This window comes from Hemiscyllium ocellatum, chromosome 10 (genome assembly GCF_020745735.1).
Source record: "Hemiscyllium ocellatum isolate sHemOce1 chromosome 10, sHemOce1.pat.X.cur, whole genome shotgun sequence".
Lineage (NCBI taxonomy): Eukaryota > Metazoa > Chordata > Chondrichthyes > Orectolobiformes > Hemiscylliidae > Hemiscyllium > Hemiscyllium ocellatum.
The window spans coordinates 56,903,144-56,918,700 of record NC_083410.1 but is presented as its reverse complement, the minus strand read 5'-3'; the positions used below and the strand labels follow the sequence as shown (position 1 = coordinate 56,918,700).

General features: G+C 41.4%; 1 protein-coding gene across 1 annotated transcript in view; it reads right to left on the bottom strand.

Moving 5' to 3' along the window:
• The window catches only part of LOC132819559 (uncharacterized protein C2orf73-like), a 102,135-nt gene that overhangs the window by 17,094 nt on the left and 69,484 nt on the right, over positions 1–15,557 (bottom strand). Inside the window, 1 exon segment of the mRNA XM_060831127.1 lies at positions 1,380–1,495. Coding sequence (XP_060687110.1) covers positions 1,380–1,495 — 116 coding nt within the window.

Here is a 15,557-nt window from a genome sequence, read left to right as displayed (position 1 = left end):
TGTATTTTTCAGCAGCGGCTTCTGGGTATTCCAACATTCATCGTCTTAATCAACTTTACCCAAACTTAAATTTCTCTTCGATGAACTCTGTCTTAGTTTTTACTTTGTTTTTCTTGTCTATTAATACAGGCACCGTGATATGATGACTTATAAAACTCACTTTTTTGTGTGAAAATGCACGACATTAGATTGCTATTCTAATCTATTCTATTCTACTGCCTCCAAACCTACCAGCAGAGACAATAGAAAGTTTTGTCCATTGTTTCCTCTTTTGAGTGAATCTATAACTAGGGGACACAGTTTAAAAATAACAAGTCTTCCGGTTCAGACATAGATGAAAAAGAATTTCTTCTCTCTGAGATCATTTGTAGGTGGAATTCTCTTCCCCAGTGAACACTGGTCATTAAATATATTAGGACTGAGTGAATCAGCTTTTTGATTGACAAGGGGATCAAGGAATATGGGGAGTAGGCTAAAAGGTGCATTCAAAACCACAATCAGAGAAGCCAAAATCAAAAGGCAGAATGGCATTCTTCTGCTCTTATTTCCTATGTTCTCTTGTCATAAGTATAATTTCTTAAGTCTAGCAATATCCTGGTAATCTATATTGACTGTTTCTAACGGCACTGACTACTTCCAAATGGCATGCCTAAAACAGCACATGTGGTGTAATATAAATTTATATAAACTCATCATGATCTTGTTGCTCTTAGTTAGCTACCTCACTGGAAAACAGTAATTGCTGTTAGTTCAGTCGAAAAGGTTTAAAACATGAGTACAGTTGCAGTGACAGTTTTAATACTCTTGAAAAATAGGATCAAAAGTATTTGTATTATTTCGTATACTAAATACAAATGCACTGTCTGACAATAAAGTTATTGTGTATTCAGGTTTAGAGAAAGAAACCAAATCTATGAGTAAGCAAGTGAAGTTTTGGCTCAGTTTAGTAGAGCAAGTCAATAATATAGCCATAGGTCAAACTGTGGAATTCTATGTTTCTCAGAGTATAAAGTTCTTACCTTTAGTACTTTCAGTTTGTCATTAAGTTAATAGCTGTAAGTACATAACAGTTGACTCTCCCACCAATTCTGACTCTTTCCTTGCTTTTGGCTTTCACTTCCACATTATGCTCCTTTACTCACATTGGCCAAGATAAGCTGGTTAAAAACCAGTTTGAATATTTAATTCAGAACCTTTCATAACTTTAAGGCTTCATTCCACACCAAATTGGATAACTCTCTTAGCCATTGAACAAGTCCCTTCAAGTACATTTGAAGTTCATAGCCCATGGATTGCCTTTGATGCAAATTCAGTAATTAATCACATAATACTTTAGTGCAGTTTGCACATAGGCCTTACAACTATAAATCTTAACTTACTTTGCCTCTGATGGGTTCATTTGGACACTTCCTTGCATCGTATTGATGAATGAAAGATATGTATTCTTGATGATTCTTTGGAGGAGACAGTAATTCCCTAGGATCCGCCTGAGGGACTTGGTGACATTTTTAAGAAATAGGTAAGTTCAACATAAAATATAAACACCATATACTAGAGGTCATTATTAGATTACATATAGCTGTATTTCACTGTTGTGAACTTCACTGTCAGACCTTGATTACAACTGTGCTTCAAAACCTGATTGCAAAATTAAGAGTTCTCACATTACTTAAATAGTATAGTTGAGAAGCTTTTTTAAAGCTATAGGCTTGCTTGACTTAGTGCAATGCCAAGCTGAGGTGTATCATTCTGTAAAAATGTTATATCAAGGGCTTTTCTACTAAATATACTAAAATTCCATTGTCCTATTAGAAGAAAACTAGGAAGTTCTTCTGGTGCTCTGGCCAACAATCATTACACAGCTAACATCACTAATAAGAGATTAACTTTAATTTGTTGTTTGTGAGATCTTGCTATGTACAAATTGGCATTCATGTTTGTGAAAATAAAATGATTTATTGTGGGACATACTCTAAACGGACTGAAGACAGAATAAGGTATCACACATCACTGCAAATTTCTTAAGTAGCAACTATTTACACAGTATGTCACTGATTTAAGATGAAAAAACATATTGTTCCACAGAATATGCATGACATGGAGAGTACTAATATCCCTAATGTCAAACTATAATCAACATTTATTTCTACAGTAAAGTCTGTGTTCTAAGTTGCAGGTTTCATGTTACATAATTCAACTTATTAAATCAGAATTGACCCTGACATTAATTATGTTTGGGTATGATTAAATACATACCATTGACTGCGAATTTATGACCATTTGATTGCATAACAAGAACTTAATAACATCAAGTCTGCTTGTCCTCAATCCCTTCTCTTACCTTACTGTGATTAAATATATTTAACAGATCTAACAGATTTAATAGGCAAAGAAAATATCTGCAATGGTTATCAAAATTTGTCTCTCAAGCAAGTGTAATTACTGCAAATGATTACATACACCAGATTCTTACAACAAATGCTTTCCTGTGAACCTCCAAACCACAGTTTAATCAGCAAAAGGACAGGAAATGTATATGGGGCACCTGATAGTCAATTTCATTTTGGTCAGTTAAAAGAATATTTTTAATTCAAATTACCCTAAATTTCTTTCATCAGTTTCATCTATTGAAGCCCATTAGGGAATTTCAATTCATTTTATAATCCATCAATTCACTGAGAAAGAGAATGCATGATATTAAAATATTGTGATTAAGTGGTGAACAATCTATTAGTTCTGCAAATCCAAATTCTTACTTTCCTGCCAGCACCTATATATTATTTTCCTTGGTTCCAGTTACTACCTCAGAATAAGCCAGAAGAAGCTTACATATATTTTTGACTGCGGTAGGTTTCTTTCTGCAAGAGCTCTAGCATCTGCCGTACTCTGCTTTTATTTTAGTTCCATAACAGTTGTGAATGGAACTGGACATTAGGTAATTACCAGTAAATATCCCCACTTCTGATTTTATAGTGGAAGGAAGGTTGTCAATGAAGCAACCGAAGATGACTAGGCCTAGAACATTACTCAGAGGAAAATGTTCAGCAATGAGCTGATTGACTTTCAGCAAGCACAAGCATCTTCCAATGTGTTCTAAATGGATCTGACTAGTGAACTGTTGATTTAAACTTTGCTTAGGCTCAAGAAAAGTCACTTTAATCTTACTTGTCAAAATTTAGTACTTTTGTTTATTTTGGACTAGAGCTGTAATGAAATATGAAGCTAAATGGAACTTGTTGGCAAAATTCAGCAAGATTCAGCAGCATCTGTGGGAAGAAAGCAGAGTTTAAGGTCTGCTATCATACTCCTGACTTGTAACTTGTAGATGGTGGACAGTCTCTGGAGAGTCAGAAAGTGAGTTACTCTCCACAGTATTCCTAGCATCTGACCTGTTTTTGCAGCCACTGTATTTATATGGTGAGTCAAGTTGAGTTTCTGGTCAATGATAAACTCCAGACTTTTGAAGTGGGGGATTCAGTAATGATAATCCCACTGAATATAAAGAGGAGGTATTTAAATTGACTCTGATTGAAGACGGTCATTGTCTAGCATTTTTGTGTCGCAAATGTAACCTGCCACTTGTCAGCTCAAGCCTGATATTGTCCAGATCTTACTGAATTTGAATGTGGACTGCTTCATTTTCTAAGGAGCCATGAATGTGCTGAACATTGTGCAATTATTAGAGAAAATCCAATCATCTAACCTTGTGATGGAGGAAAGGTCATTGATAAAGCAGCTGATGATGGTTGGGCCTAGAACACTACCATGAAGGACTCCTGCAGAGATGTTCTGGAACTGAGTTGGCCCTGGGTCAATTTTTACTGGCAGTTCTGGGATAACACGTGTTTTGGCAGTATGACTTGTTTGTAACATCACTGACGAATTAGGGAATGGTGTTTTGGAAAACGCTTACCTCCATTGGCAATAGTGTAATTCCAGCAGGGATTTGCTCGCGTGCTTTGTTCTGTGCACGTGCCGTTGTGCACGTCGAAATCTCTGTGTTCTGCGCATGCACCACTGCTTTTGCCGTTTTGCGCATGCATTGGTGCCAGGCTTTGTGTCGTCCTGTACATGCACCAATGTCAGTTGCCGACAGAGCAACATTTTGCAAAACGTGCTGTACAGAGAGCAGCTTTCTTACATTTTTAAAAAATGTATTGTGTTAAATTTTCTTTTATTTTGTTAATAAATTTGATTTCAACCTTCACCTTTCTTTGTATTCGACTTTTGGGTGATTTCTGAGCAATCATGAGTGACATTTTTTGTTGATCTACCCCTAATCCTACTTTTCCCATAGGCCACATTATTCACAATAAGTGATTTTCTATTAAGCAATGTTTCGCTGAAATGCAACTGTGGCATTATAGAAATACTCATATACCCAAAGCTGAGTTCACAGATTTTTGATTGACAAGGGAGTCAATGGTTACCATGGACAGTCAGGAAAGTGAAATTAAGGACACATCAGATCAATCATGATCTTACTGACTGAGGGGGAAGAAAAAAAGGTCTACTTCTGCTGCTATTTTCTTTCTTCTTATTCATTGTTATCATTTTCCTGTATCACTTCAGCAGAGTAGGCTGTTTCTAAAACAGTTCATACTGCTAAATGAAAATTTCCTCATAGCATATCATTTGGGAAATTATATATTGTTGTTTTGTGCATAAGAATGCAACAGTTAATACTTTAATCCACTTATTGAGTTGTTTGATAACTGTTGGAGTAAGTCCATGGATAGGATTTCAGGCACTGAAACAAGTATTGTGAAACAATGATTTGGAGATGCCGGTGTTGGACTGGGGTGTACAAAGCTAAAAATCACACAACACCAGGTTATAGCCCAACAGGTTTAATTGGAAGCACACTATCTTTCAGAGCGATGCTCCTTCATCAGGTGATTGTGGAGGGCTCCATCGTAACACAGCATTTATAGCAAAAATTTGCAGTGTGATGTAACTGAAATTATACATTGAAAAATTGATTGTCTGTTAAGCCTTTCATCTGTCAGAATACAGTGATAGTTTCACTTCTTTCACGTGTAAATCACAAAGCCCTTTTTTTTAAAGTTGCATTCTCGGGTTAGCTGTTAACAATGGTGATAGCTAGACAACATGTTGAAGGTGTAAGCCCCCTGTGTTTTCTGTCTATGACCTGATGTTTAGATTGATTCTAATCTAAAACGTGAGATAACAGAGTTTTACATAAATTCCTGCAGTTTTTGAGCTCAGAGTTCTACATGAATGTATGCAGTTTTTGAGCAAAGTGCAATGTAACTCTGCAAGTACAAATTCACCCCACAAAATATATGTGTGCATGTGGGTCTTTGTCTGTCTGTGTGTGTGTCTGTCTGGGGTGGGGGTTGTGAGTATGAGAAAGTGTGTGTGTGTGTGTGTGTGTGGTGGGTGCAGAGTGTCTTAAGTCTGTGAGGGGGTGCATGTCTGACCGTGGGAGTGTGTGTGTCTATAAGGGTGTGTGTGGGTATCTGTGTGCGCGTCTGTGTGTACCTGTGTCCATGTGTATGTAAGATTGTGTGTGTAGTGCAATGGTGATCACCTGTAATGTGACATGAACTCAAGGTCCCGGTTGAAGCCCTCCCTATGGGTACCGAACTTAGCTACGAACCTCTGCTCAGCCACTTTCCTCTGCTGCCTGTCCCGAAGTCCACCTTGGAGGCTGGTCATCCGAAGGGCCGAGGCTGAATGTCCTGGACCACTGAAGTGTTCCCCAACTGGGAGTGAACCCTCCTGTCTGTTGATTGTTGTGCAGAGCCCATTCATCCGTTGCCGTAACCTTTGCTGGGTTTCCCCAATGTACCATGCCTCCGGGCATCCTTGCCTGCAACGTTTAAGATAGACAATGTTGGCTGAGTCACATGAGTACCTGCCATGTACAAGGTGGGAGGTGTCCCCACGCGTAATAGTGGTATCTATGTCCACAATCTGACACGTCTTGCAGCATCCACCGTGACAGGGTTGTATGGAGTTGTCCTGAGAGCCGGGCAGGTTGCTACGAACAATGATCTGTGTGACGTTTGGCGGTTGTTTAAAGGCAAGTAGTGGAGGTGCTTAGTGAGGTGCTCATCCTCATTGATAATGTGTTGCAGGTCACGAAGAACATGGCGTAATGTTTCAGCCCCTGGGAAGGGTACCCTGTCAGTTGCAGCATGTGTCTGTCTCCTGAGGAGGTCATTATGGTTCCTTGCTGTGGCACGCCAGAACTGGATGTCGATGAGTTGAGCATCGTACCCCCTTCTTGTGAGGGCATCCTTGAGTACTTCCAGGTGTCCGCCACGTTCCTCCTCATTTGAGCAGATCCGGTGTATGCGTAGGGCTTGTCCATAGGAAATGGCTGTTTTAATATGTTTTGGGTGGTAGCTGGAGAAGTGTAGCATTGTGAGGTTGTCTGTGGGTTTGCGGTAGAGTGTGGTGCTGAGGTGTCTATCCTTGATGGAGACGCACATGTCCAAGAATGAGACAGACAGTCGAGAGTAGTCCATGGTGAGTTTGATGGTGGGATGAAACTTGTTGATGTCACTGTGCAGATTTATCAATGACTCCTCGCCATGGGTCCAGAGGAAGAAAATGTCATCAATGTACCTAGTGTACAATGTCGGTTGGAGATCCTGCATAGAGAAGAAATCTTGTTCGAACCTGTGCATAAAAATGTTGGCATACTGGGGTGCAAATTTGGGCCCCATGCTGTTCTGTGTGTCTGGATGAAGAACTGGTTGTCAAAGGTGAAGATGTTATGATTGAGGATAAAGCGGATGAGTTGTAGGATGGTGTTTGGAGACTGGCAGTTGTTAGCGTTGAGTACTGAGGCTGTTGCTGCGATGCCATCCTTGAGGGGGATGCTGGTGTAGAGTGCGGAAACGTCCACTGTGACGAGGAATGTTCCCGATTCGACTGATCAGTGGGTGCTGAGTTTCTGTAAGAAATCCGTAGTGTCACGACAGAAGCTGGAGATCCCCTGTACAATAGATTTCAAGATGCGTTCTACAGAGCCAGAAAGATTCTCAGATAAGGTCCCATTGCCCGGCATGATGGGACGTCTCAGTGTGTTGGCTTTGTGTACTTTTGGAAGGCAGTAGAAGTGGCCTACACGAGAAGTACGTGGGATGAGGGCGCATAGGGAACTCTGAAGGACTGGATCCAAAGTTCTGATCAGTGTGTTTAATTCTCGGGTGTGTTCTTTGATCGGATCAGCTGGTAGTTGCCTGTAGTGTTCTTGGTTGTTACAGTTGTCAGTACACTTCCTTGCAGTAATCTGTTCTATTCTGAATGACAATGGCTCCTCCTTTATCTGCTGGTTTGATGACAATGTCGTGATTGGTTTTGAGAGCCTGGATGGCATTGCGTTGTGAACGGGTGATGTTTTGCTCTACGTTGTGGGTACGGCTGATGAATCTGGCATTTATATATTTCCTGACAGTTTGAGCATACATGTCAAGTCCAGGGCAGCGGCCTTCTGGTGGGGTCCATGTTGACACCTTCTTTGGTCGCTCCTCTACAGATCCCTGCGATGACTGTTCTAGTTCATCAGTGGGCTCAGTGGGATCACTGCTGGCACCTTGAAAGAATTCCCGGAGTCCCATTCGTCTGATGAACTCCTCTGTGTCTGCTGGCAGAACCAACAGGTCCATTTTGGTGGTGGGGCAAAAGTTGAGACCCCTACTCAGGACTTCAATCTCTTTTGGTCGAAGGGTATGGTCCGATAAGTTGACAATAGACTTCCCCGCAGAGATAATGTTGTCTGCTGTGGTTCCAGGGGGGTCTTTGCTATTACTGGTAAGAATGGCAAGCTTCTCCAGTTTTTTGTTCTTGGAGCGCATGTACGTGATGTAGATTTGTCACCTTGTCTGTTTGGCAATGTCACGTAATTGTACTGATGTATCCTGTGTGCAGGCTGTGAGTGTGGACTCCATCTGAATTTCAAGGTTGTGGCACCTGTTGTAGAGTTGGTGCACGAGATGATTTAGATGTTTACGAGAGGTGCGGTGGCACCTCTGCATAGTCTGTGTTGTAGGTCGACCTAAGTGGGTTCGTGATCCATAATCCTTTCGGGATCTTTCCTGCATGCCTGCATTCCTGTAGAAACTTGATGTCTGTGTCTTATACGTTGCAGGCAAGGATGTCCGGAGGCATGGTACATTGGGGAAACCGAGCAAAGGCTACGGCAATGGATGAATGGGCTCCACACAACAACCAACAGACAGGAGGGTTCACTCCCAGTTGGGAAACACTTCAGTGGTCCAGGACATTCAGCCTCGGACCTTCGGGTGACCATCCTCCAAGGTGGACTTCGGGACAGGCAGCAGAGGAAAGTGCCGAGCAGAGGCTGGTAGCTAAGTTTGGTACCCATAGGGAGGCCTCAACCGGGACCTTGGGTTCATGTCACATTACAGGTGATCACCATTGCACTACACACACACACAGATATTCCTACACACACACACTCACATACACACGGACATGGGTACACACAGATGCGCACACAGATACCCACACACACCCTTACAGACACACACACGCTCCCACACTCAGACATGCACCCCCTCAAAGACTTAAGACACTCTGCACCCACTACACACACACACATTCTTACACTCACAACCCCCACCCCAGACAGACACACACACACCCACAAAGCCCCACATGCACACATATATTTTGCATGGTGAGTTTGTATTGCAGAGTTACATTGCACTTTGCTCAAAAACTGCATACATTCATGTAGAACTCTGAGTTCAAAAACTGCAGGAATTTATGTAAAACTCTTGTTATCTCACTTATTAGATTAGAATCAATCTAAACATCAGGTCATAGACAGAGAACACATGGGGTTAACACCTTCAACATATTGTCTAGCTATCACCGTTGTTAACAGCTAACCCGAGAATGCAACTTTAAAAAGGATTTTGTGATTTACACATGAAAGTGAAACTATCACTGTATTCTAACAGATGAAAGGCTTAACAGACAATCAATTTTTCAATGTATAATTTCAGTTACAGCACACTGCAAATTTTTGCTATAAATTCTGTGTTACGATGGAGCCCTCCATAATCACCTGATGAAGGAGCATCGCTCCGAAAGCTATTGTGCTTCCAATTAAACCTGTTGGACTATAACCTGGTGTTGTGTGATTTTTTTAACATTGTGAAACAAGATTAGTTCACACCAGTTTTCATACTACATTTGCCTTTTCCCATCTTTTCTCATCTAAGCAGCTATTCCTTTCTCCCTCATGTGCTTGGAGAAAGGACTGCAGATGCTGGAGATCAGAATCGAAAAGTGTGGTGCTGAAAAAGCACAGCAGATCAGGCAGCATCCAAGCAGCAGGAGAATCAATGTTTTGGGCATAAGCCTGATGAAGGCTTGAGTTAGAGGCAAATGACAAGGAAAGGCAACAGAAATGAAACCGTTTGAATTCTGATTAAAAGCAGAGAAAAGAGAGAGAGAAGGGAGAGAAAAAAGGAAAGAGAGGAAAGGAAGAAAGAGAGGAAGTTTGACCTTCAGAAATTGGCACTTAGACAGGAAAGCTGAAAATGTGTCGCTGGAAAAGCGCAGCAGGTCAGGCAGCATCCAAGGAGCAGAAGAGTCGACGTTTCGGGCACATAAATTCATGCAATTTCTGAGCTCAGAGCTCTACATGAATGTATGCAATTTTTGAGCAAAGTGCAATGCAACTCTGCAAGTACAAATTCACCCCACAAAATATATGTGTGCATGTGTGTCTTTGTCTGTGTGTGTGTGTGTCTGTGTGGTGTGCAGAGTGTCTTAAGTCTGAGGGGGTGCATGTGGGAGTGTGTGTGTGTGTGTGTGTGTGGTGTGCAGAGTGTCTTAGGTCTGTGAGGGGGTGCATGTGTGAGTGTGGGAGTGTGTGTGTCTATAAGGGTGTGTGCGTATCTGTGTGCGCGTCTGTGTGTACCTGTGTGTTTGTGTATGAATATGGAGAAGGGCTCATGCCCGAAACATCGACTCTCCAGCTCCGTGGATGCTGCATGACCTGCTGCGCTTTTCCAGCAACACATTTTCAGCTCTGATCTCCAGCATCTGCAGTCCTCACTTTCTCCTACTTAGACAGGAAAGCCAGCCTAAAAAAAATGGTGTTGAAGGCTGAAGGTAAGTTTAGTGAGGGTAAGCAAACTCATAGTAGCTGAAAGGATCTGTTTAAATACATTCACACATTGCCTAAATTTGATGAGAAGCCTGTGGAAGCCTTTTTCATCTCATTTGAAAAGGTGACTCAACAAATGCAGTGGCCAGTGATCATGTGGGCACTGTTGATCCAAACAAAACTTGCAAGTAGGGCTACTGAGGTACTCACATCACTATCAGAGGAGGTATCTGGGGAGTATGAGGAGGTGAAGACAGCTATCTTAAGTGCATATGAGCTTGTGCCAGAAGCCTACAGACATCTAAGGAGGTACCCTGGTCAAACCTACATTGACTCTGAAGGCATCAAATAAGGCAATTTTAATAGGTAGATAAGGGCATAGACAGATGATCATTTTGGAGGAATTCAAAAATTCACTTCCTGAAGTAGTGAGAACTCGTGGAAGAGCAGAGAGTTAAACAGCAAGATTAGCAACTGAAATGGCTGATGATTATGAGTTAGTCCATAAATCAAAGTTTGGCTTCCAAAATCAATTTCAATCCATGAGGTATAGAAATTGGAGAAAAGAAAAATCCTCACGTGGAAAGGGAAAGGTAGATCACAGTTGAGATCATAAGGATTATTTACCACAGGGGGAAAAGGAAACCCTTGAAGGGGAAAGAAATTAAAAAGCTCAGACGTTTTACTCCAACGAAATAGGCCACATGAAATCACGGCGTTGGTGGGTTAGGAAACGTACTCGGAAGCCACGTGTAGGAAAACAGAAGAAGCCAGTGAATTTTTTTGGAGTGGTAACAGAAAGCACAATAGAAGTTAAAAAGCTGCACCAGAATGTACAACCTGGTCAGAGGTTGGTTAAGGAGGAAGTGCCTGATCTTCTTAAACCAGAGGTAAAGTTTACTCGCATAGGCCAGGAGCAGCAGGTAAAGAGGTTACAATATGAAGAGATACAGGATCCTTACAATCTTTGATGTTGAAAGATGAGGAGATATGTACCTCTGGTGGACTATTGCCAGAAAAGGTGTGAGTACCTGGAATTCACGGCGAGACAAGAAACATTCACTTATGTAGAATGAGGTTAGAGTGTCCAGTGAAGAGTGGAGAAGTTATGGTAGGAATACTGGACAATTTCTCAGCTCCAGGCATACAACTTGTCCTTGCTAATGATATAGCTGGTTCACAGGTAGGAGAGCTGCCTAGTGTGGTTGAAAAGCCAGTGGAAACTCATGCAGCTGAACTATGACAGGACATATATCCTGGACTTTTCCTGACTGTATGCTAACGAGGTCACAAAATTACCAGTTGAAACAGAAGAGATCAAAGAGTACAGATAAGAAAGTTAAAGCAGAATTAGCAGACACCTTGTTTGATCAGATGATTGAGACGAACCAGGAGCAGATAGATGACAAAGCAGACACCTTTAGCTCAGAAAAATTAACCGAGTTACAGCAGAAAGATTGAAATTTAAACCAGTTGTATCAAAAGGCATACATGGAAAAAGAATCCAAATATATCCCTGAATGCTACCATCTTAAAATTGATATCTTAATGAGGAAATGGAGACCATCACATATTCAAGCAGATGAGAAATGGGCAGAAGTCCATCAAGTCATATCGCCACGGTGGCTCAGTGGTTAGCACTGCTGCCTCACAGCACCAGAGACCCGGGTTCAATTCCTGCCTCAGGCGACTGACTGTGTGGAGTTTACACATTCTCCCTCTGTCTGCGTGGGTTTCTTCCGGGTGTTCCAGTTTCCTCCTAGTGTCCAAAAATGTGCAGGTTAGGTGAGTTGGCCATGTTAAATTGCCCATAGTGTTAGGTGAAGGGGTAAATGTAGGGGAATGGGTCTGGGTTGCGCTTCGGTGGGTTGGTGTGGACTTGTTGGGTCGAAGGGCCTGTTTCCACACTGTAAGTAATCTAATCTAATCTAATCAGTGGGTTATAGAAAGCGCAGTGTTGCGGGTGGGGCATGAACTACCAATAGAGGGTCACTTAGGGGTAAGAGAAACTCAAGCTAAAATACAAAAACATTGTTACTCACCTGGATTGCACAAGAATGTCATTAAATTTTGCCAGACATATCATACATGTCAGGTAATTGGAAAACCACGGGCAGTAATAAAACATGCATCTTTAGTAACTATTCCTGCATTTGAAGAACCTTTTACAAGAGTTTTAATTGATTGCATATGGCCCCTATCTAAAACAAAAAAGTGAAAAACAGTATTTGTTAACAATAATTGATGGGTCCACTAGATTTCCAGAGGCCATTCCATTACACAATATCACAGCTAAAAGGATTGTACAGGAGTTACTCAAATGTTTCACTAGATACAGACTACTCATAGAGATACAATCAAATCAAGGGTTAAACTTTACATGAAAGTCATTCAAGGAAGTTATGGACAGCTTAGGAATACAACAATTCAAATCTACTGCACACCATCCAGAGTCTCGGAGTGTTAGAAAGGTGGCATTTGACATTAAAGACCATGTTGAGGGCTTATAGTCAAGACTATCCAGATGATTGGGATAAAGGAATTCCATCTGTACTTTTATGTGATCAGAGATGCATCAAATTAATCGACCAGATTCAGTCCATTTGAATTAGTTTTTGGGCGTGAAGTGAGAGGATTGCTAAAATTGATTAAGGATAAATTGATAAGTCATAAGGCAGACCAGCATATTTGGACTATGTGTCAAGTTTCAGGGAATAATTAAACAGAGTGGGGGAATTGGATAGGCAGCATTTAAAAGTATCACAGCATACAATCAAACAGGAAGTAGACAAGAAATCAAAACCTCGCAACTTTGCTATCGATGATAGTGTTAGTGCTATTTTCAGTAATAGATGAACCTTTAAAAGAAAGGCTTCATAGAATCTCTACAATGCAAAAACAGGCCCTTCGGCCCAACAAGTCTACATCGACCATCCAAAGAATAACCCACCCAGATCCAATCACCTACCCTAATATCCTATATTTACCCCTGACCAATGCACCTAACCTACACATCCCTGAACACTACGGGCAATTTAGCATGGCCAACTCACCTAACATGTTTGGGTCGTGGAAAGAAATCAGAGCACCCGGAGGAAACCCACGCAGACACTAGGAGAATGTGCTAACTCCACATATACAATCGCCCGAGGCTGGAATTGAACCTGAGTCCCTGGAGCTGTGAGGCAGCAGTGCTAAACACTGTACCACTGCTCAAAAGGTATTTTGAAAGGGAAAGAAAACATAAGGAGATTGTGTTATTGGTTACAACATAGATTGAAGAAAGATTCTGAATTGGACATTCCTCAAATTAAATTGGATAATGCAAAATTGTTAAAACATGGGATAAAGTATTGAGTTACCTTCCAGAGGAAAATCGAAATGACCTGAAAGTTATTGCTATCACATGGGGCGATATGTGGAAATAAACTGGGAATTATCAACCTAATTATGCATGATGTAGATATAGGAGATGTTGTCCCGATTAAGGCATAACCCTCCAAAGTTGGCACAGGTTCAAAAGAAGATGGAAAGCATGCTCCAAGACGACATAATCAACATGAATTACTGTGATGGGAGCTCACCCAAACCAAATGTAACATCGCAAATGCAGTACAAAGACTGATCACATCTGATTGCGCATTTGGAAGACTGTGTTGAAAAGGTGGGACAAGCAACTTATATTTCTAAATTGCGCTTGCTCAGTAGATACTGGCAGTTACCTTTGTCCGAAAGAGCGAAGACAATTTCGGCTTTCATAACACCGGATGGACTTTAAAGTCATGCTGTTTGGTAAAGAAAACGCACCAGCCACATTTCAGAGACTAACCAATAAGGTCATTGCAGGATTACCCAATTGTGTAGTTTATAACGCCGGCCTGGTGATTTTTAGTCACAGGTGGAAGGGACATTTGCAATATTTATCAGAATTGTTCGATCAACTTCAGGAGGCAGGCTTGGTGATAACCCTGGCTAAAAGTGAATTTGCCAAAGGCCAAGTTACCTTCCTGGGCTATATTACCGACCACGGACAAATAGCCCCATGGAATTCAAACAAGGTAATTGGCGAGTTTCCCATATCAAAGAAAAGTACTATAATTCCTGGGGTTGAGAAGATTTTATCAAAAATTTACATAAAATTTTAGCAGTGTGGCTGCTCCATTCACTGAACTGCTGAAGAAAGGCAAGAACTTGCAGTGTACAGTGGACTGTCAGAAGGCATTTGACAGCCTGAAAACTGTGTTGACCACGCCCAGATATTAACCACACCTAATTACACAAAGCTATCGATGCAAGTGATGCAGGTGTTGGTGCGGTGCTCTAACAGGAAGACAACAAGAAAATAGGAAGGCCTATCCAGTATTTCTCCAGGAAACTGAACACTCATCAGAAATTTTGGACAGTTCAGAAGGAGATTTTGAGCTGGGTGTTGGTATTACAACATTTCAATTTTTGTGTTACCAGTAATGTATCTGAGACAATGTACACTGATCATAACCCATTGAAGTGTAGAGGTATTTAAGGACAAAAATTCCAGACTGTTTAGTTGGAGCTTGCTGTTGCAGCTATTCAATTAGAAAATTGCGCATGTGGCAGGACAAGGAAACGTGATTGCTGATGCATTGTCAAGAATTGAATGAGAAACGGAAGCGTTCAGTGGCAGGAATAAAACAGATTGAAACAGAGTGTAGTTGTGCATGTTTGCATGATTATTGTGAATGTACTGTATTTGGGTGTTGTCACGTACTAACAATTTATAGACAATAGGTGCAGAGTAGGCCATTCAGCCCTTCGAGCCGGCACCACCATTCATTGTGATCATGACTGATCATCCACAATCAGTATCCTGATCCCCATAACACTTGATTCCACTATCTTTCAGAGCTCTATCCATCTCTTTCTTGAAAGAATTCAGAGACTTGGCGTCCACTGTCTTTTGGGGCAGAGCATTCCATATATCCACCACTCTAAGTAAAGAAGTTTCTCCTCAACTCTGTTCTAAATAGCCTACCCATTATTTTTAAACTGTGTCCTCTGGTTCTGGACTCACCCATCAGCGGAAACATGCTTCCTGCCTCCAGAGTGTCCAATTCTTTGATAATCTTAAATATCTCAATCAGATCCCCTTTCATCCTTCTAAACTCAAGTGTATACAGGCCCGGTCGCTCCAATCTTTCAACATATGATAGTCCCACCATTCCAGGAACTGACCTCGTGAACCTATGCTGCACTCTCTCAATAGCCAGAATGTGCTTCCTCAAATTTGGAGACCAAAACTGCACACAATACTCCAGGTGTGGTCTCACCAGGGCCTTGTACAGTTGCAGAAGGACCTCTTTACTCTTATAATCAATTCCTCTTGTTATGAAGGCCAGCATGCCATTAGCTTTCTTCACTGTCTGCTGTAACTGCATGTTTGCTTTCATTGACTAATGTA